General features: G+C 42.4%; 1 protein-coding gene across 1 annotated transcript; it reads right to left on the bottom strand.

The window, feature by feature from the left end:
• Nucleotides 1–1,022: 1,022 nt before the first annotated feature.
• On the bottom strand, nt 1,023–13,420 carry ARRDC3 (arrestin domain containing 3). Its single transcript, XM_065861027.2, has 8 exons — nt 12,935–13,420; nt 9,669–9,750; nt 7,002–7,149; nt 5,642–5,744; nt 5,003–5,259; nt 4,426–4,588; nt 3,488–3,642; nt 1,023–2,099 (listed from the first exon to the last, which is right to left on the bottom strand). The coding sequence occupies exons 1-8, from the start codon at nt 13,212–13,214 to the stop codon at nt 2,043–2,045; spliced, it is 1,245 nt and encodes a 414-aa protein (XP_065717099.1). The 5' UTR covers nt 13,215–13,420; the 3' UTR covers nt 1,023–2,042.
• Between the last annotated feature and the right edge of the window lie 9,708 nt (nt 13,421–23,128).

The following is a 23,128-nucleotide window of genomic DNA, read 5'->3' as shown; positions in this document are numbered from 1 at the left end:
TCACCCAATTTCCTTCTCCTCTGATATTCTTGCCCAAAGCCCAAGCCTTTTTAACTGAATCACTTAAAACGCGACTCATTTTATCACCCTGTTGTCATTTTTGAAACATGAATTATCGTTCATGTTCTCATAAAGGGCACTTACGGAAAAGCCTATTTTGTTGCATTTATGAAGCCTTAAAAACATGGCAGAGGTTTGTTTTCTTTTTAAGAACAAGCACCAGGCAGAATCACCAGCCGCCTCTATCCCCACTCCCTTCTGAGCTGTTATATTGCACGAAGAGATAAATATGTGATTAATTGCATCTTGGTTTAGGCAGTCAACACCAGAAGCATGTCCCTTTGTCAGTGGTCTGTGTTACACAATTTCTGAAAGGAAAAGTTGACTTCTGTTGTAAATCTCTAACATGTAAGTGCTGGCATTTGTGTTAGCACATCTGAAACACTCCATTGCGCTGCTCTTCTTTGTGGTACACTCAAGGACGAGTGCTCTTTCCATATATAACATACATATAATGCCTTGCATTCTCAATATATGGTGAGATTCACTGTCCTGCTTGTTTCAAAGCTCTTGAGAGTACCACAGAAGACACAACCACTGAAGCAACTCCAGCTAGTACTAACGCATAGCTTGTAACACTGATCTTGCTCAGTTTAGTTATACTTCTAGTCTTACCTATTATTACAGTATCATAAACCCTGAAGATAATACAAAGTGCACAAACTGAGCTCTTAGCATAGTCCAAGCGTTTCCTTTCTACTAGAGACTCATTACATATAGAATTTTTGGTGATTAGGTAACTACATATAAAAATAATGTGCTTTCCCTTCCCATCCCTAGTACGTGAGATATCCATCTGCCTATGAATGCTAGACAGCATATGACTTTTTCCTTTAAAAAATTATTTTGAGGGTGAGCTGGTGTCTGCTGGTGCTGCTTTCATTTGTGCCTTATCTTTTTTTTAAAGCTTCACAACTTGAACATTTTTTTTAATAATGTAGAAAGAGAAATGGGAATGAAGGTGGGTTTTGTAACTTTTGTGTATGTCCCTAGTCCAGATCCCCCTCTCAAGAACAAAAAAAAACAAAACACAAACACAAAACGAAAAAGAAGTAACTCAACAGTGCAACATAAAACAAATAGCATTCCAACAGTTTGGCAAGTGATGAGTTCACCTGAGATTAAGTGATTTTTAGGCAGTCTGTAACAAAATGCTGCTTTGCGATAATAGTAGAAAGGCAACAAATTCTTAAAAGAAATCAAGAAGGTATACAATCTTGATGAAGTCTATTTAGTTTCTTTCTATTAACTCACCACCCCCCACCCTATCCCCGTATCTGTTGCTTATCTACTACAGTAGGCTGAAAAACATACAGCAAGAAGGATTGGCTTGAAGGCATTTGATGTTTGTAAATAAATCCACAATAGGATCCAAGCTGAAGAGGTGATACATGATCAGCCTACTAGGACAATTCTGAGCATGTGCATATGCAGGTAAAGTCCAGGCTACATTAAATTAAAAAAAAAAAAGTCAGTGCATTTGTCAAAGTCTGTTGCTGTTGTTTTTTTCCTTGTCAAAGCTTTCTTTTGCTCCTTATTGTGCGGACCACAAACAAATAAGGGGTGGGGGGTAACAACAGTCCGGCATAAATGAGAAAAAGCTGTAGTGACACTGAACCGCACAACGTAAGCAATGAGCATGTGCAAATTTCCAAATCATAAGAGGGAGTCATCCCTCTCTTACAATGTGGTTTGAGTGTTTTGACACACAACTGTAGGTTAGTAAGGCTGCTCCTAGTATGTGCCAGTATTTAAGGGGAGGAAAAACAAACAAAAAAAAAGAGCTCAGGTCTTCAAGCATGTGGAGCAGTCCTACAACATTACTGTAGGCTTCAAAGAATGATCACAGGTTGTTTTCGTGTATTCACCATACAGGCAAGAGCAAAACCACCTCCTCCGAAAGTGTGTCTCCACCATGACGCCTTGACCTTCAACACGGCAGGTACGATTCAAAACCCTAGTCAGCTTGTTACGGATCTTTTTCAACGAGATGGGCAAGATGGTCTATCATCTGTGGGCTGATCTGGGTTTGGATCAATCTATTCAAAGGAGGAGGAAAAAAATTAAAAATAGGAACACAAAAAACCCCCCACAAAAGCATTTTTAGGGTCAATTGCCACAACTAAATCAATTAGAACAAAATCTCACCAACATTCACAAGTTTAACACAATCATAACGATACATAGCATTCTCAGTCTAAAGGCTATTCAAATAACTGAAAAACCTGTAGTCCACTAAACAAAGCTTTGAATGAAAGGCTTATAACTAAGTATAGCGGAAAATTTTAAACTGCAGGTTGATGGTAACTAAAGCACAAAAAACTAACAAAAGTTCAGTAACAAATCTCCACAATTTACTGTACACTAAAAATATAACTTCATCACTAAAAACATGAAACTTAAAATATTTAATTCATTTGAGAAAACTTTCTGCTCCAAAAGCCACAAAATTATCAGTAAAAGGTCATCCTGCTGTTAATTTACAAATAATTAGTCTTTAAACAACCCATAAAACGTATTAGAAATGTGTTCCACACATTTCCTCCCTTCCTTTCTACAAAAGAAAGACAGGGAACAACCTTCTAACCCCAGTCTCCAACTCTGGACAGTGAAACCAGTGTACAATATATAGTTCTGTCAAAATTTTCAAATAATTTTATACAATCATGTTTTGTGAAAAGAGAAGGCTTATTTTAAAATCTTTAATGAAAAGGAGTTGTATTCCAGGGTTAAACTATAGAAGGGTCCTCAAAAAACATCCAGCACACAAAACTATGCCGCTCTCTACGAACTCAATAGCAGATTAGTGTTTCAACAGGAAAAAATAGTGGATTTAATCAGGCAAGATTTAGCCAGAAGACACTATTTTACATCTGTCCTATATCACTGCTTTTTCCTGATAAAAGGTTAAGTTACATTCTAGTTATTGAGTGGCTTGCACAGAACAAAAATGCAGCCAGAAATGTTGGAGAACTGTGAATTTACAGAAACCTAAGTCAGGAAAACACACCTTTGTAACTCTTCTACCTGGAACTTCTGAAAGGACTGCATACACAGAACCAAAACCACACAGAGTAGTTTCAGAAAGAAGCAGAGCTGAAAAGCATTAGCATGTTGTGCACCTATAGATCCAAAATGTTGGTGTTAACCAAAAGAAATGAATTATATATTTAATTCAAAGTTTTAGTGAAGTTGCTAAGAGGGCACACAAGTTTGGAAATTTCTACAAAGCATTAGAATCATGAAGAAACCTGGAAACTCTTGATGCGATTCACCTGCAGTTGTCCAAACCAGTCACCTTTAAGCCCTGGTCATAATTTTAATTATTTCTACTTATTTTAGGAAGGAGAAACAACCTCCTACGTTTACTCCACAGGACAGAATCCAGGAAAACAGCAAATTAATAATCATATTCTGAGGTACCTACTTCAGAATAGAGGGGTGGAGGCAGAAAACGGAACTCCTGGATGTATGCAAACAATGGTCCTGGAAGCGCTCTCTCGAAGTCATCACAAGCACCCATGGGTGCAAGGCTGGACTGTCTCTGTTCTTCTGTGACCACTTCTGCATAGCTGGGAGGTGCTGCAGGGAGATGGCACAGACAGTTTGGACAAGTTGCCAGCATACGTAACACAAAAAACGTTAAACTTCTACTGTCGTAAAATGCGCTAACAGGTAGGTAAATGACTTGGGTTGAACATGAAAGGTAGAGTAGGTTTTTTATTTTAAGATTATGTTCGAATTCAAGAGCTGGCCACTGCTTATTGTAGCTTAATTATGTCCTTAAAATGTAAAGCCTACTCAGAATATTGAGACTTATGTACAGGTGGGAATGATAGAACATTGCCTACCTCTGGACTCCAGAAATCTCAGTCTAGGATTTGTACATAAAGAAGGGATGTTTATCAGATGTGTCAAAACAGATGGAAGGAGACAGTTTCTCCTTTGTCCAGAGAAGTTTCCCATTGAAATGAATTACATTATCTTCTCACAAAGCTTTGGCTACTAAGGTGGGCGAAGTACACCATGAACTATGATGACAGGTTACAACACCTTGTAACCAAGGATGAAAGTGGGATACTGAAGGCAGAATTAATTCTGCAGAGTGATAATGGTACACTGTGCTTTCACTCCTGCCACCTTCTAAGCAGCTGAATTTCACTGCTTCACCTTCAAAAAGGCAGGGAGGAAATTCTGTTTTTCTACAGAGGACAAGCAAGTGGCAAAAAAACACCCACAAGGGACTTCCTGCGGGCTTTATGACAAAGGATGTAATTTGGGTCTGTCTGCACAACAGTCATGAATAAACCAGCCGAAAGTCAAAACAGACAAGCAAATTCACTGGGATTCTAATTGTTAAGTTACCTTCTGGTCTTTCAGGCAGTGTCAGACCAAGCCAATTCATGTTCATGCTACACTGGCTGCTGACACTTGATGTTCTGCTACCAAATGGGTGTAGAGGAATGGTACCAATGACCAGTGGTAAGTTAAGGAATAAATCCATGGCACCTGGAATATCAACGTATACCTGAAGAACAAGAGAGATATATGATTAAAATGTAGGTCCATATGAGCACTTCATAATTATAAGACTAAGTTCTCCATCCATGCAATTTTCCCCAAGGAACTTAAGCATCTTATTTTAGGGCCGATGTCCCTATAGAGACAAAAAGCTCCTCCAGTCAAAAGCACCTCAGGGTTCTTAACATGAGACCTCACATGGAAGTGTCACCTACTCATAACACATTTGCTTTGCTGGCACACCACAACTCTTTTAAGAACGTGTGTGATTTAAGCACCTTATTTACAGACCTCCTGTCAGGACAAGAACACTAGGCTATGTATTTCTTCTGTAACTACTTAGCACAGAGTGCTTCATTAGCACTTTGCAAGGAATGACAGAAACTACTCATGCGCAAGAGAAACAGACCATACAACATACCATCAGTGAGTACTCCACACGGATTATACTACAGTCGAGGATTGAAGGGGAAACAGGTGGAATTTTCAACTGTTTGCCATTCCAGGTTTCTGTTTTGCCAGATGACAAGGATTCCCCACGCAGGCTGGCCACAAGCTGCTTGACTTCCTTCATTTTCCCTTTGGCATAAAATGCCTGCGTTTGGTAAATGGCTGCCTTTGGCACCACCACACGGGAAGAGCAGTTCTCAATCTCAGCAAAGATCTGAATTGATTCACCTGAAACAAAACAGAATTTTATGTTCTCAGCTTAAACAAATTGCCACATTCTGCATATTGTTATAACGCACTGCATGCTGCTAGCAATGTTCTACCTTCAAAAACATCCACTGATGCTAATAGGAACAGGATCACCATGAGTAAATCTAACAGAGAAATGCACAGGTCTAACAGAAGCAAACGTGCTCCAACAATCTGGAGACACAGCCAGAATTAGTTAACAAAATTAGTTATAGTTAAGAAAATATCAAGAATATTGCTGAAAGCAGACTGAAGGGGTGAGAATAGTTTAAATATTTCATTTATATAAAAGCAGTTAAGTACAAACTGTTGTTTTAAAAGGGAAGGAAAAACATTTCCTATAATTACTTCTGTTACGTACCTGGGGTGTAGCCCTTCCTTTCAATTTTGGCACTTAAGGATATTGGGCCTGAGGTACAAAACCAACAACAGAGAGTCTTTTCTTTTGTGCCTGCTTGGGGTGACTGCAAGAAAAATAACAACATTGTCCATTTAATTAGAGTTTCATCAATCTCTTAATCTATTTTAATCAACACAAAAATCACTTGCACAATGTGTTCATTATTATGTATTTTGATAAACATAGCTAGTTTTATTTATAGCAAAAAAACACTCGAGCAATTTAAATGGCACTATGCAGACATAAGGTTTATTCTAATTACATTACTCAGTAACACTGCTTTTTCTGCTACACTTCATACTACAGTCACACTTAAGTTTTTATATATAAATACTGTGTAATTTAAGAAAAGGCTTTACAGCTTACATATCCCAACATATTGTTGGCAGAGCTTCTCATTTAGCAGTAAGCTAGAACATCTTTCCAGTACGCTATATTTCAGAAACAATAAGCAAGCCAAAGTACTGAACCTTGACTCCTGCTATTTCCTGTTTCAGAATGATCCCATGTCATCTATATTAAACAGACATTGTTATTTTGCACAGTATCAGGATTTAGGACTTGAACCAAACCCCATTAAAGTCAAACGGTAGTCCTTTGATTTTAATGGAATTTGTGCGAGGCTAATGTCCCATTGCAAGTCTGATTTTTTCATCCATACACACAAGAAACCTATTTCAATGGACTTCTGAGGGTTTTTTCCCCTCTCCATAGATTAGAATTTGAGAAAGAGGAATTTCATGCCAGATTGAAATCAAATCCTCATTGAAATCAGTTGTGATACTGAAATTATTTTAATGAAATAACATTTCAGAAAATACTGAAATTACTTTAATGAAATGACATTTCAGAAAAAGGTTATGCGGAATTGTGATAATTTCTCCCCATTGGTAGAAAACGATCCACATGGACATTATCAGTTATGCACGCCAGTACATTTTTAACTTTGCATTTTTAAGTTAGCAGTCTCTCCCTACAATATTCTTTCAAGTTTCACTGTTCCTTTTAAAGATTATTAAAAATCAGATAGGAACAGTTCTCAATTTTCCTTCTTAGCGACATCTTACAATTTAGTATTATCAATTTACGTCGACAAAGCCATTTTACATATATTAAAAGTGAAGCAACTTTAAACACAGAAAAACATAGCTTTCAAAATACCAGTAGTTACAGCGTTGCTGAACTGAGGTAATGCTTACAAGATCAGCTGTAACTAAACTAGCAAATAAATATTAAGTAAAATTAGAGGTGGATATTGTTTCAGTTATTATACTTATTTTTATGCCAGAAACAAAAAATGAGTAATTCTGTCAATTCTTACCAGTAATGAAGGAGTGTTGATATCTATATGTTCAAAGACTGTAAATTCCTTCTTTAATTTTACTGGTAGAAACCAAGGCCTATGCAATTCGGCTTTCACCCAATAGCGCACACTGCCATGTCTGCCTTCGAATGAGGTAGCAAGTGGTCTGTGCAGGACACAAAGGTCAAAATTGAGCAAAGTCTTTCTGTCTAATAGTGATACAACTGGTAGGTCAAGTATTAGTATGCAGAATTGCATTTTTTAATGCACTGTAGTATTTAATGCAGCATAACTTATTTGCAAAGTTTCCGTATCTCAGGAAAAAAAAAAAAAAAATCAAGATTAAAGATGGGAGAAAAAAATCATCTCCAATTCATCCTACAATGGTTTTGCGTAGATTTTAAGAATCAAATAAAGAATTGTACTAGAAAATGCCAGGAGAGTACATAGTTCCTTTAAACTTCCGAGGCCACTTTCATGCCTAGAATAAAGCATGGCCTTTTAAGGCCAAATTAAGACTACCAACTTAAAATTAGCATTAGTCTCAACCAACAATGGTTTTGGATATTGTATTTTGTAAATCATTGTCTATTTTTCACTTGGCTGGTATCTCAGTATCAGCTTAATTTTAGCCGTAACTCAGGCCTTTTATAGCTTGTTTTGCCTTAAGCAGAGTAAATATTTTAATTTAGAGTTCTGAAGAGAGACTATTTTGAGTACCTTCTAATTTTCCTTTACCCTGAGACAAGACCAGCTTAAACCATTTAAATTGTAAAGGGATGTACCTATGTAAGTATATATATCCCTGTGTACATATCATCAAGACTATTCTGCTCTGAACTTTGACAGACAAAATCATTTTCAGGAGCTGGAGGAAAAACAATAGGAAAGGATCTCCAGACCCTTCAGCATCACCTTTTTTTCCTGTAACATCGTAACATGGAAGACAAAAGATCTTTATATCCCAGTGATCTCCAACTAACAGCAGTTTCCCATAACTTATTTTCCCTTATTTTTTATGCAGGTAATATTTTCTATTATACCATGTTTTGAATATACCATACTATATAAATTAAACAAATTATTTGCAAAGTTTCCTCATCTTCCATAAGGCATAATATTAGCCACACTAGTACTTCACTAGAATGATGTATTCAGTTACAGGTTTGACTTTGGTTCTTTGCACATCTGAAATGTTTACTGTCCTAATAATCCAAATGAAATAATTTTCTAATCAGTCTTCAATGTTTCAACTCATCCCCTATTCTTTAGGGCAAAGCCCAGTAAGGTCAGTGTGTGTCTTCCCTCTTCCTTCTCTTGCTCTGCAGTTAAAGCAAATATTGGACATAGATTATATGGATACAAAACTACAAATAAGTAGGCAGAGTCAAAGTCAGGCTTCTAATATCAGCCTTTTTTTTCCCACTAGTTTCAATAGCTGGTTTCACAGTTATTCCTTCAGGTCACTTGAGAAGAACCTGTGTTTTGACCAATGCTTGTGCTATTTTGCTGGCTATCTGCTTCACTATAACCTAAGTGTTTCATGTTTGTGTAAAGTTTAAGGTTTTTTTCATATTTAAATGCCCCTTCCAACTCAAAGAGAAGATCAGTTATTAGCCTTATTTCTTTTTATAGTTGAGATTTTTCACAGAACGCTAAATTGTCTTTAAAAATCTCCATGTATACAGGTCTTCTCCACTGTTCTAGTTAGATCTACTGTGATGTCCTGTGCTGTTCACTTTGAAACCAACCCATAAAACTGTTTATCATCTGCAGGTTCTGCTAAAACCAGCACCTCTAAAACAGATGGTTTATTAGCTTTAGTATGAGGTACTGAGCTATTTCACATAAGAGCCCATTTTGTCAACCTTAACAGCTCTGCTGTTTGCCTTGTATAGCAAAACGCTCCTTTTCCATCTATGTCGAGATTCCCTCTGTTCCTCTGTATTTAACTTTCTTGCAGTATTTTTAACTAATTTACACACTGGTAACTCCTCTGTGTATAAATCTTCCATTCACAATGTGCACATCACACATTTCAGAGTTGGGGGGTGGGAGAAAAACTGTAACACTTCTACTCTCACTCTTGTTTCACCTTTGCTTTCTGAGACAAATGGGATAAAGTACAGGATTTCTTCTTGCTTCATTCACTCATCTTTCCACTTACTGCCATTCAGGCTTTCGCATAAAAACCAGCCTGGGTACATTTTACTTGACAGAAAATCCTCCCATTTCGCTCAAATATAGTAAAGTTGTCATATCTGTTCCAGACTGAGCCCAAACAATTCAGCCGTGATCTCTCATTCTGCTGGTCTGCTTGGCTCCAGTAAGCTGCTGCATGGGTTAGAAGGTATCTCAGCCACTCTGCAGGACTCCAGTGACAGCTCAAATTCTGCCCCCACCTCCTCCTGGGAAGGTGTAAAATATTGCAAGACCTAGTAAGTCAGAAAGACTAGGTCAAAGGAAAAAGTGAGCAACTGGGCAGCAACAAGCGCCCGTTTTTGTGGAAATACAAAAAAAATATCAGTTCGAAAGCAACCTCTTCAGTTTAATGAGATTATACTCTCCACCGCATGTCAGAGCACAATTCCTACTACCATTGAAAAGGTTTCCCCTCCACCCACAGCAGGAGTTTTGCTCAGGAGGGCGGGCAGCAAGGCCCAAGGACTGCGTGTGGGCACTTACGTCTGTGGAAGCTCGAAGCTGAATGCATATTCATGCCTTCCTGAATGGATGGTGTGAAGGCCTTCTTCTGAATTGTCATCATCTAGGAAGGAAAGACAAAAAAAAAAAAACACGCTACTCCACCTGAGCACATTTTTATACATTGTATGGGTTCCTCTTCCAGAACAAGAGGGATTTACACACTTGTTACAGCACTTAAGAACATGGGGTCACAGAAACAAGGGTCTCTGGTCCCTTCGCAGTAACTGCCTAATGCGGCAACAAACCTCACCTACAGAAGTGGGAGGAAGATCGCCAGATTCACATGACAGAGTAGCAGAGGTTAATTGATAATCCCACCTCTTAACACTGCCACAGTTCCAACTGCTGCCATTTCAAGGCCTGCCAGCAAGGTCTGTAATGGAAATCATGCTTTCCACTTTGATTCAAGAGTTGAAATGACATAGAGATGGCTCTTTAACAGCATTAAGTGATCTACACCAAGTCTGCTGCGTAAGATTAAATTTAGTCATTTGGCTTCCTTTTATCTCCTGCCTGGCAACAGTGTCCAGAAATTAATCACAAAAAAATACAACGGGAAGAACAAAAAAAGGGTGTACAAGCACCACCTGGAAGGTACCAGACAAATTCAGGAGCACGGAATATAGTAAACTGCCCAATTAGCATTGTCTAGAGCTAAACTTTTTTTATTTTTTGGTACATTAACTTGATCTTGCTTGGACAGCAAGATCCAGATATTTGCTGGTTCCACCGAGAAAGCTAACCTTTGTTTATGGTCCGATTTCTTGCGTTGCTTTAAATGCTGTAACAAATTTGCGGTTTACTCTAGTATAATTACCATAAAACCAGAAAAGCACTGACTCCATAAAATAGAAAATTAAAAGGAAATAAATAACCGAGCATCTCGCGCATAAAAAGGGCTGGAGTAATAAACGGGAATATAGGGAGACAATGTGAAAGGTAACTGCTTATATTTAATTGGTTGAAGCATTAATGTGGGCACATAGAAGGATGTAAGTTCACACTGTCCTAAGGAAATGTCGAAAATAAAAAAAAAAAAATTAAACAAACAAAAAGAGCCCCTAGCAGCAAGCTGTAGACACAAATGCTCCTTCAGTGCGCAGCGCCACGAAATAAATGTCAGGGAAAATGCGCCGAAAAACGGCCAGAGGGTGGGTTATTTAAAAATAATTTTTATTTTAATGGCGGGGGTGGTGGGGGGAGCGCTGCGTTTCGGCTCCCAGCACGGCGATCCGCTCCTCACAGACAAGTTCCCCGTCCCTCCTCCCTCCCTTCCTCCCCCTTTCTGCCAGCTCAGCAAGTCCCGCCGAGCGGGGCGGCCGAGCTGTGGTAAACAAGTGCTGAGCTGTCAATCAGGGGCCAGGCTGGAGCAGGAACCGACCGGCCTAAACCGGCGCCAGCGGATCCCCAGCCAGCCGGCTCATATACATACGGTATACGTTACACCCGCCGCATTCGCTCAGCAGCTCCGCCGCCTGAGGGAGGGAGGGAGCGAGGGGAGGCGGGGCGCCGCTCGCCTTCCGCTCTCCGAGACCCTCTCGCAATGGGGTGGACGGCACCGGGGAGGACGATGGGGACGTGACGGCCCTTCAGTGAGGGGGTTTCCGCCGCTCCTCAGGGGAGCGACCCCTTCCCCACCTCGAGTGTCCGGGGAACCTGCTCCCTCAGCCCCCGCCAATCAGCGGCTGGCATCGCCTTAGCAACAGGGCAACAAACCCCCAGCCGACCAATCAGGAGGGAGGTGGGGGGCGTGGCCTTGGGCCGCCAGCTCGAGGGGTGAAGGAGCCCCCGCGGCGGTCATTGAAACTCGGCCGTGGTTCGAGGGGCAGAGCCACTTGCTCTGACCCCCCACATCCACCGCTCCACGGACACGCGTGGCCATGTCCTCCTCGCCACGGGGCGGGGTCGGCTGTGTCTGCACGTTGTCACCCGAGCTGCGTGAAGTTTCGCTGGGGCGAGAGATTTCTGAGACGGCGGCGGTCTAAAGGGGGTGTTGGGGACTAAGCTATAGGTCACCTCAGGTATTAATTAAATACAAATAAATTAAAAAAAAAAGCAAAATAGAGCTCCCCTGCGTTAATTTCAGAAATGCTTGGTAATGGGTTCTGCAGCCAGAGTTAAAAACAATTATTATTTTTTTTTTAACAAAGGAATATCCCTTCAGCAAATATGCTGCGTATTTAAAAATATGAAAAAAAGCAAGCAGTAAAAAAAAAAATAAATTACATAACCGGTTTTTAACACTTTATATTTTCCTGTGCTAGGGGAATTAAGTCATCGCCACCACCTGACGCGTGCGGCCAATCTGCGCGAGGCAGGAGCGCCCCCCCACCCCCCCCCGCCCCGACCGGTCCCAAACAGGATTGAACCGCTTCGAACAAAGGCTGCAAACTTCGGAAAAAAACAACCCCCCGGCCCTGCCGCTCGCACCCCGCCGCACAGGGGGGGTCGCCAGGCTGGGGGGGGGTACACCCTGCAGTATGGGACCCCCTCCCAAAATGTGGGGTGCGGGGCAGGAGGTTTTGCCTCCCCAGTTTTGGGAGGATGCTCCCATTACCCTTCCCCCCGCCTCCCCCGCCTTGCACCCCATGGTGGATTTTTAGACGCATTTTTACATCGGGGTGTCCCCCTCTCTCTCCCCCCACCCCGAAGGGAGAGGGAAATAGAAACGATTTACCGGGAGGAGGTTAAATTAAAAAAATATTAATTAAAATATATTACACGTGGGGTGGTGATAGCATATGTCAAACTAAGCCACGGGGGATCTTTTATCTGGCAATAGCGAGCCACCCTTAAACAAATATATATATAAAATAATCATCACATTATCGGACCAAAAAGCAGAACACCCATGTGTCAAAAAGTCTGGTTTTAATGCTTTCATTTTATTTACAGGATTTGATAGGATGCTGCAAGAAAAGTCATTCACCGCCTATCTGGCTTGGATTTTTTTTTTCTCACGAAGGCAAAAAGCCTGCTAATGTTTTTCAAACAAACAAACAAAAAAAGAAATAAACAGGGCATTTTATAAAATAAGATATTAATCAATGGCTGTGTTGAAGGGCAGGTAGTTTAACTCCTGCCCGGAGCACTTTGCAGATGCATCTTCTGCAGCTTTACCATCAGGGTCCATCAGCCCGGTGCAAAAACCGTGGAAAAATAAAGGGGGGAGGGGGGCGAAGCGATAAAGGGAGATGCATTTGCCTAAAATAAAATAAAATTGCATGATGAAAAATAGGCTTTACCTCTCTCGTGGCCGATCAGGACGTCCTTATGGTTGAAATACTCCACTTCTTCCGTGTAGTTCTGTGTGTAGGCAGTGTTGGATCCAGCATTTCTCGACTCAGTCCAGCGCACTTTGGCGTGTCCCCTCGCGTGGATTTTGAGGGATTTCACTCTGATTTCCCCGGTCACTTCTAAACTGACCCTTCCTGAGACCGTGTCCCCGCTGGAGTAGACGGGGACATTGCTGTCATTCAGACAGTCAAAGCTTATTGTCAAACTCTTCACCTTCCCCAGCACCATTTTTTAATAGCAAAGCGTAGAAAAATATATTGTAAGAAAAAAAACAAAACAAAACAACAAGATCCCCTTAAGGAAAGGGCAACGGTGGCAGCGCTGCCCCTACAGCCGGCTCATGGGGACGGCGGGGAAGCCCCGGCCGCAGCCCCGGCGCGGAGGCCGCTGCTCCGCCGCTGCGCTCTCTCCACAAAGGCGCTGCCGGTCAGGCCGCCGCCGCCCCTTATAACGGGGGTGACAAACAAGGCACCGCGCATGCGCCGCCCCTCCCTCCGCCCCGCCCACAGCCGCGGCCACAACCCCGCCCCTCAGTCCGGGCTGCGCTCCGGGGACGCGTGTTTGGGGAGTCGCGGCCCGCTTAGGGCGACGCTGTAAAACAAACTGCCACCCGCACACCCTGTTGTGGGTGTTCTTTTCCGCTGATTTTTTTTTTCCTTTCCCTAGTTTGCTGGTGTCATTTATGGGGTAGACTTGGTTATTTATTAGAAGGGGGTGATCAGTAGGTCAGAGAGGTTCTCCTGCCCCTCTACTCTGCCCTGGGGAGACCACACCTGGAATATTGTGTCCAGTTGTGGCCCCTCAGCTCCAGAAGGACAGGGAACTGCTGGAGAGAGTCCAGCGCAGCCACCAAGATGCTGAAGGGAGTGGAGCATCTCCCGTGTGAGGGAAGGCTGAGGGAGCTGGGGCTCTGGAGCTGGAGAAGAGGAGACTGAGGGGTGACCTCATTAATGGGGATCAATATGGTGAGTGTCAGCAGGATGGAGCCAGGCTCTTCTGGGTGACGACCAATGACAGCATAAGGGGCAGTGGGTTCAAACTGGAACACAAAAGGTTCCACTTAAATTTGAGAAGAAACTTCTTCATGGTGAGGGTGTCAGAGCCTGGCCCAGGCTGCCCAGGGAGGTTGTGGAGTCTCCTTCTTTGCAGACATTCAAACCCGCCTGGACACCTTCCTGTGGAAGCTCAGCTGGGTGTTCCTGCTCCATGGGGGGATTGCACTGGATGAGCTTTACAGGGCCCTTCCAACCCCTCACATTCTGGGATTCTGTGATTTAACGCTGGCTTTGTTAATCCTTGTCAGCCCCCCACAAGGTTTTCAATGGGGTGCGTGATGTTTGATGGGTGAGCTTCCACACTTTTGGGGGTTTGCACTGGAGCGCGCTGCTAAAAAGTTCAGACTTAATGTTTTCAAAGCATATTCCTGTATTTACAAGTAAAAAGTCATTCGTGTTTTCCTTGACCCGACACCTGGTGGAGGTTCTCCTGCTTTTTTATGACCGGAGATGTTCTCTGTGTCCTGAGAGCGTGTTAGGACTTTTTATGCTTTTGCACCATCTTGTGGTAAACCTTCAAACTTCCTTAGGGCGGGGAAACATAGAATCATTTAGGTAGGAAAAAACCTTTAAGATCACCGAATCCAGCTGTAAAAATGTGACTTGCGAAGGAAGCAAAAGTGTTTTATTCCTCCCCTGTTAATGCTTTTCTGGTTGCTCTTGTGTCTTCATATGTAGATGGCCTCGTGCATATGTTGATTTGCACGTTTTCCCTCTTTTCTGACATGTAGAAGATAATCATGTCCCCCACGAGTCACAGGAACCACAACTCCGTGCTCTGCGGCTGCTGTAGACGTGTCAAAGGAGGCAGCCAGATGGGGTGCAGCTTCCATCCACAGAGCTTGGGCACAGCTCCTGCCTTTTTGTTTTGTTTCATTCTCACCTTTTCCAGAGCAAATCTGCAGAGATCACAGAATCCCAGAATGTGAGGGGTTGAAGGGCCCTGTAAAGCTCATCCAGTCCAATCCCCCCATGGAGCAGGAACACCCAGCTGAGGTTCCACAGGAAGGGGTCCAGGCGGGTTTGAATGTCTGCAGAGAAGGAGACTCCACAACCTCCCTGGGCAGCCTGGGCCAGGCTCTGACACCCTCACCCCGAACAAGTTTCTTCTCATCTTCAAGTGGAACCTCCTGTGTTCCAGTTTGCACCCATTGGCCCTTGTCCTACCACTGGTTGTCACCGAGAAGAGCCTGGCTCCATCCTCCTGACACTGCCCCTTTCCATATTGATCCCCATGAATGAGTCACCCCCTCAGTCTCCTCTTCTCCAGCTCCAGAGCCCCAGCTCCCTCAGCCTTTCCTCACACGGGAGATGCTCCACTCCCTTCAGCATCTTGGTGGCTGCGCTGGACTCTCTCCAGCAGTAATTAAGATTATGAAGTGATTGAGATTATGAAGAGCACAGCAGTTAACGTTTTCTGGGAAACTGAAGGCTCAAATCCTGCTAGCCCAGTGCCTACCTTCCTTCATAACTGGATTACGGTGTGTGCTCATTTATATTCTGATACGTGTGATGTCTTTTGTATATTGATTGCATTTGCCCATTTCAGGCTCACTGACAAAGCATAAAATACGTTGCTAAGCTGCTGTAAATCTTACCCTATATATTATCTGCAGACGTTGTTGCTCTAACTTGCCACCTTTCTTGCTAGGATTGCTGTATGTTGTCGGTCCATTTTTGACACACAACTCGAAAATACCACGGGATATGGGACCAGCTCCAAGAATTTCATGTAAGCAGCCTGTTTGGAAGGTCACACCATTGGTGAGCTTTTGGGTGATCTCCTAGGCCTTCAGGTTTTGCCAGTTTGCAGACAGTTATGAGTCCTGACCATGTGTCGTGCTGGGCAGCAGGCAGCTCTTTCCTGTTTCTGGATTGTTGTCTGGAGGAAAATGCACTGGATGGTCGCCCTACCTCTTGAGGCATGTGATGAAAACCACCAATGAACCTAATTTTTGCTGCAATAAGGAACAATTTTTGACAGCTACAGGCATGATCGAGCCTTCTTGAATGTTCTTCCAAACATGTAGAACCAATTCCATTGAATTTAGCAGGACGTTTGGATGCCCATGCGATGCAAAATCTCACAATCTTTGAAGGTCTCTAATTTCCTTATATTGCTATGCTGCTGTTGTGAGTTAATTAAAAAATATCCTGAGCGATCAGATGTGCACATTTACATGAAAGGTGACCCAATTTTCTAGACCAATTCTGAATTCCTGTTAAAGCTTGGTGAAAGAAAAAAGTATACATCAATTTCATATTTACTCTGTGCCATGTATATATATATATATATGTATATATATATGGACCCAAAGCATTTGAGCTTTGTTCCTGTTTGAAATAATGACCCTTCTTCTGCCAGTGCTCCAAGCAGGAAATTTTCCTGTGTTCTTTAATATATTTTTAATTTTTTTTTTTTTAAATTCATCTGTGCTATCTCTTCCCTAAAACATGAGTCTCCTTCCTGCAGCTTTTCACCCTCTGTGTCTTTTGAGTAAGGAGGATGAATTTGGAACAGTATTTCCTGTGTCACATCCTGCTGGTTACCGTGGGCACAACTATAAACTCCCAAATCTCAAGATTTTTGGCGGTATTTGGTATGTTTTAAAGTCTCAGATTCAGGCGAGGTAAGAAGCTCATCTCTAGCAGACACTTTTAGACCTGATGAGTTCAGAAAAGAGCCGTCAGTTCACTGGAACATCCCAGAAATCATCACACAATTGAAACAATCCAGATCATGGCCTCTTGCATGTAATTTAAATCTGGAGCACTGAACAGGCCGACACGATTTACTTAAGCGTGTGTTATGAATAATAAACTTTAGATTGATTGTTTTGTGGAATGGTGGTGTATTTGCGTGTATTCAGGCATTTCCCACATCCTGACAGAAGTCACACACACATCCAGCCGCTGCAGCTTTTTTCTTTTTAATATTTCTGGTGCTGTGCTATTCATTTTATTTTTGTCCTCGTAATTTATACCTTTTGAGCCATCTTGTGGCAAACGTGGTGAATTGCCTTTTACCAGCCTTTTGCCTATGAATTCCTGTAAACCTTCATTCCCGAAGACTTTCTGTCAAAATAAAATCTTTTAAAAATATAATTCTGCTTTTATTTAAATGGAGAACATGCTATGAAGTGTGACTAAAAGAGGTACTTAGCAGTTATCATAGGATTTTTAGTTAACTGTAAATACTAGCTAATTTTCAGGAGTCAAGTTTTTATTTCTTTCAAATGAATTACCCTTTAGTTATTAAGAGTTATATAGATCCTGAAACAGGATTTTAAGAACTGAATGCAAAGATGATCAGGTCTTATCATCTTAGGTTAACGATAAGCAGCAGAGACTTAGTTTGAACATACTTGGAGTGGTCACTATTTGTCAGAAGCCTCCAATAACCTTTGTCAGGCCTTGTACACAACTGACCATGAAGGTGATGCTTAGTAGCTCCAATGAAGATGGCAATATTCCAGATATTCCATCCTCTGTAAAGAGATAAAGGTTGGACCTCACTTAAAGAACCGTGTTGCGAGCAAGCTCTCCGTTATATGTTTTGTTGGGTTTTTTTGGTGGAAAGAGGAAAAAGAGGAGAGAAAAGCTTTTTAGAGGATTATGGAAAATTAGGGAAAGAAAATAAAGAAATCCTGGCCTGCTGGGTAGTACAGATTGTATTACCTGAGAATCTTCGCTGGAAACTGTTGAGAATTAGTGGTAATTCATCTGAATACATAATACTGATTAATCTGAACTTAGCTATTCCAGTACCGATGACTGCATGGTGTCTGTACATGCTGCCCTGTTTCTGAGAGGCTGTCACAGGATGCTAATTGACTGAATAAAGTCAGGTAATGCCTTCAAGCAGGATTTATTAATATATTCAATTATAGTGCCATTAATATTAACTGACTGCAGGTTCAAGATGGCAAGTGGGATATGTTACTGCACAGCTGACTTAGCTACGTTTTGAAGGCTAACCCAAAATGAGCGATCACTCAGCCAACAAGGTGAGGGTTCCCAACCTCAAGGAGTTACCTTGGATGGTGTTCTGACCGAAGGGGAGAGTCCCCAACTGCAGACTCCAGGCTCCAAGAGGGTTTAGGCAACCTGGAGAGATTAATCCTTTATGTGGCAGACTGCTGTGCAGGCTGAGATCCAGCAGATGGATGTGGATGTAGAAATAGCCAGATTTTAGGTCACCCAGCTCCAAATAAATATTCCAAAACTTCTTTTTGATGTTTCACTCAACCTGGGGTGGGGTTTGTTGTTTTAAGTTTGTTGGATGCCTACGTTTGCACTTTTCTGTGTGCCTAGAACTTTCCCAGCCTTGACATGACCTTTGTGTTCATGCTGAAGATCACTAAAAATCCAGAGATAAGGAGAGATTCTGCTTCATTACCGCTAATGTCTTTATCTAATCTCATGTCTCATCATACACTTGATAAATCTACAAGGATGGGTGTGATGCACAGTGATCCTGAGAACAGTCATTATATTTTAAACAAGCAAAGCCAGGAGAGCTTTCAATGCTCTCTTGACTCACTGATCAAGAAAATAGCTTTGACAGGAATATCCAGATTCTTCTCCCATGTCCTTAGAGACCATCCTCACATATTATCTGGGGTGGAAGACATTGTTTGCCCCACTTTTTGAAGCTGTTTCAGTATGCAGCAAACATGGTCTAGAGAGAGTGTTGTCTAGTGGTTCAGGGGTTCGTATTGAAGGGAGAGTCCTGGGTTAAAACACCAAACAGTACTCAAGGATGATTTTTATATTTCATGCAGTGAATGAATGGAAAATGCAAAATGTACTTAGAAAGTGTCGGGGAGGAGGGGGTGATTTAGGGTCCTGCTCGTCACAGAATGATGTTTAGATCACTAAAAGAAAAACGTGACTTAACAATAGCAGTGTTTGAGTCTGGGGTCTTCATGCTTCTCACTGGATCTTTTTCACTGTTCTCAGATGGGCCTTTGTTCTGTTTAACTGTAGATATTGTTTACAGTTCACAGCACTGAATGTGATGTTTTGTCTGAATTAATCCTTTTCTTCCCAGCAAACCACAGAACAGGCCTGATCTCACAAATGTCTGTAATGCCTTCACGGTAGCCTTAAATTCATCCTTTTTCCCCCTGTCAATTCTGTTCTTCCCAGCAAAGTGCAAACCAGACCTTATCTCGCACATGTTCAGTGCACTCTGTGGCCCCTTTTTGTAAACACAAGCAGAACTTTACAGCAAATTCAGATAACTAAGTAAAATGAAGCAGAGAGAGTATTAAAAATCATGCCAATTATATTCCTAGGTGATTCATTGTATGTTGTGTGCATTTACTTAAGCTAAATGACTGATGTGAAACTTAAATTGGACTCGTTCACTGGTCTGTGATCAGTAAAATCCATCACCACACAGCCAGTTATTTAGCAGAGAGAGCTCAAAGTAGGCTGACCCAAGCTGTTGTATTTGTAGAATAAAGTGTTTGACCCATAGTCACATTGCACACAGTGGGAAAGGTCTGCATGAGACCCCCTGCACCCACAGCTTATCAGTTATTTTAGTAAGCAGGCTTATTTTGGGTTTGGTTTTATAACAGGGAGTGCTGTCCTTAGTCACATAAGGAAACTTGGAGTTTGTGAAACTGGTTCCTGAATTTAAAGGAATCAGGAGCTAGGAGCAGCTTTGCCTGGTTCTCATCTATACCCTTGCAGAATAGTGTTTATTAGTGGAAAATAATGTGTACCACATAGAGCTTTATTTCTGGTCATTCTGTTTTCAGAAGGTACATATTATCAGTAAGGGAAGTATCCAAGTTGAAATAAATGGAAAGTTTTATTTGCAATTTCTAGTTAGGTTTGTCTGTTTGTTTCGGGGTTTTTTGTTGTTTTCTTTTTTTGTTAGTCTATTTCTAAAGCTTTGCTAAAGTAATGATTTAGAGTAACTTGAGTTCTGAGGCGTATTTGCTATTAGAAACAGAACTTGAGTTATGTATTAATAGCATTAAACTGAATACTTGCAAGTTTTGGTTTCAGAAAATAGTTGCTAGTGCTGTTAAAATGAGAAAAACAAACAGTTAAACGCATATTTAAACTAATGTCTCCTGGAAAGTGCAAGGGAAGTACAAGCTTAGAGTTGCAGTCAGTACTGTATTAATATAACCACGTGCTTGAAATTGCTGCTCCAGAGATGATGATGGACAATCAAACAGGGGCCCGAGCTAGAATGCTAGATTTATTTTTTTTGGTTGTTGTTCTTTTTGCTGTTACCATTTTTTGGTAAGCAAGGATTGCAGGGGAGGTAATATCTCATATTAGACTAATTTACAGTCTGGAAAAAGACCAGACCAGCTTTCAGCACACCACCTCAGTTTCAAACCTTAAGTAAGGCAGTATTTTTAGAAAGAAAGCGACCCCGAGGCAAGCTGAGTTCTGCCTTAGACCATCTATTATACTTCAGCTTCCTGAGCTAAACTAATAAGCACATCCAACCTGCCGTTATTAGCAAGATAATTATTCCCGCAACAAGAGTGATGGTTATCACTGCTGTGGAAGCCACGCTACTCTATTTCTGGCCCCTTAAGAGACATGGAAGCCATTCCTCTCTTGTTTTTCCTGTTAAAAATTGGAGATATGGGCACTGTGAAACCCCTTGTTGGCTCAGAAGCGCTGTGGGGAGAGTTTCTGAGGTTTGCAGAAATACTCGGAGTGCTCAGCACTAGAAATCAACCTTCATGCCCACAGCAAAACCGAAATGGCAGGAGGGTGATGGCTGTGGGGGTGGAAACCACACGTGGCTTTGGGCTGGAACTTTGAGGTGGGAAGATGCTCAGCCAGAAAAGAACCATGCAAGAGCGTAATGATGTGGGATAGCCTACTAAGCATGGGCATTTTGAGGATTTTTGGTAACTTTTAGTGTTAGTGAGTGAAGTGGTTGCAGCAAAGAGCTTGTGAAGTGGGGAAGAGTAAAGAGGGAATTACAGGAGCTGTGGGCAGAAGTGAACAGGAGGTACGTCTCACAATCAGCTCCTTCCACAGGGCGGGCCAAGTTTGAAGGATTTAGGCAGAAGGAGCTCAGTCAGAACTGTGATAAGTGGGAAAATCCCTGCCTGTCTTTTGAGACACTCCATTTCAGACACATCTCAAAGGTTTACTAGAAAGTTTTGCTCGTTTCGGCCGGAGTTGAGCACCTTGTTTTTTTTCTTATTCCAGCTGATCAGGACCTAGAAACTTGGCTACCAACCTTAAGGGACACAGCCTGAAAAAGTATCACAGATAAGCCATGATGGCATTCTGGTTGTTTGACAGGTATGTCCATGTGCACACGCCTGTCAATTCTGTTAGAGACAGTTTGCAAGATGGGGCTCCTCCTCTTCTCTGCTCTGCTCGTAGCATCTGCCTGGCAGATGAGACCCCTTTACCATGGGAGGCAGCCCCTGGCACTGTGACACATGCTGGTAGGGTCCTAAAAAACAGAGCGTTGGCCTTTATAGTTCTCTATTTATTTTTTTTTTCATATACAGGCCATATAAAAGCAGAAGGGAGTCTAGGCAGTTAAGTAAAATTCCATGGAATGATCTGCAAATGCACCGAAATGCTTCCTGAACTGCTTGTAATTTACCTCATGTATTTCACTGTGCCAGTCATCCTGGGCAGTTGTTGGACATGAAGTTGAAGGGATATTCTCAGCTGGATTGAGAGGGACCCATATGCCTCCAGAGGTGGGTCCAAGTCCTCACCATGGAGCAGCCAGTGCTGTTGGGGAGGGTCCATCACCCCAAACCTTCCTCTCTGGCCAGGCAGGGAGAGCAGCAGCTCCTCAGCCCCACCACCTTTGCCAGGATGAGGATGAGAGAGGTTCTCCTGCCCCTCTGCTCTGCCCTGGGGAGACCACACCTGGAATATTGTGTCCAGTTGTGGCCCCTCAGCTCCAGAAGGACAGGGAACTGCTGCAGAGAGTCCAGCGCAGCCACCAAGATGCTGAAGGGAGCGGAGCATCTCCCGTGTGAGGAAAGGCTGAGGGAGCTGGGGCTCTGGAGCTGGACAAGAGGAGACTGAGGGGTGACCTCATTAATGTTTACAGATATATAAAGAGCGAGTGTCAGGAGGATGGAGCCAGGCTCTTCTCGATGACAACCAATGCCCCAACAAGGGGCAGTGGGTGCAAACTGGAACACAGGAGGTTCCACTTGAAGATGAGAAGAAACTTGTTGGGGGTGAGGGTGTCAGAGCCTGGCCCAGGCTGCCCAGGGGGGTTGTGGAGTCTCCTTCTCTGCAGACATTCAAACCCGCCTGGACACCTTCCTGTGGAACCTCAGCTGGGTGTTCCTGCTCCATGGGGGGATTGCACTGGATGAGCTTTACAGGGCCCTTCCAACCCCTCACATTCTGGGATCCTGTGAAGATTCCCTCTCTCCAGGCTGTGGATCCCAAGCAAGCAGATTCGTTTCCTTCCCACCTCAACAGCTGCACAGCAGCGAGATAACACTGACCTCTGTCCTCGGGAGATATTTGGGGGCTACCACAGATAGCTGTGGATCCAGCATAACATTGTTTGTGAGTCTCGTTCTCAGATGCTTAACTCTCCATAAATACTGTGTTTGAACCTAGCAGAAGTGCCTGGATTCAATTCTGGAGATAGGCATTTGAGTGAAATGTGTAGTTGTGTTTTTCTCTCTGGTTTTCCATGAACCACCAACTTTGGCAAAGGCATTTTCCGTTTTTCTGGCTGCGAGTTCATTGCTCACTTGTAGTGACTCATACTTTTTCACTGCCATGCTGAGTGAATTATTAAAGTGAGTGATAATCTGTGGATTTTTTTCTTTCTTTAAGCTGAGGAATGCCTTCATTAAATGAACAATATTTTTATGGAGACCGAAGATGATCTGCACAATGCAGATCTAGATAAACTTATACACTGAAGCTAGCAGCATCACTCTTTTCTCCTTCACTCCCATTTTTGTTTGTGGTGATGACATGGTTACCAAGTAATGGAAGAAATGCTTCAGGCTTTCCTCTTACTCCAACAGGTTAGAACTCTCTTCCAGATGTAGTTGCCTAAATTTCACTGAAATCGCCAGCACAGTAGGATACAGAACA

This window comes from Patagioenas fasciata, chromosome Z, assembly GCF_037038585.1.
Source record: "Patagioenas fasciata isolate bPatFas1 chromosome Z, bPatFas1.hap1, whole genome shotgun sequence".
NCBI lineage: Eukaryota > Metazoa > Chordata > Aves > Columbiformes > Columbidae > Patagioenas > Patagioenas fasciata.
This window is presented reverse-complemented; position numbering and strand designations above follow the sequence as displayed.

Coding starts and splice junctions, on each gene's coding strand:
- ARRDC3 (XM_065861027.2), bottom strand. CDS start 13,214: ATGGTGCTGGGGAAGGTGAAGAGTTTGACAATAAGCTTTGACTGTCTG. Junction 9,751..12,934: donor CCTGATCGGCCACGAGAGAG/GTAAAGCCTATT, acceptor TTTCCTTCCTAG/ATGATGACAATTCAGAAGAA. Junction 5,260..5,641: donor AAGGAAGGGCTACACCCCAG/GTACGTAACAGA, acceptor GTTTTGTTTCAG/GTGAATCAATTCAGATCTTT.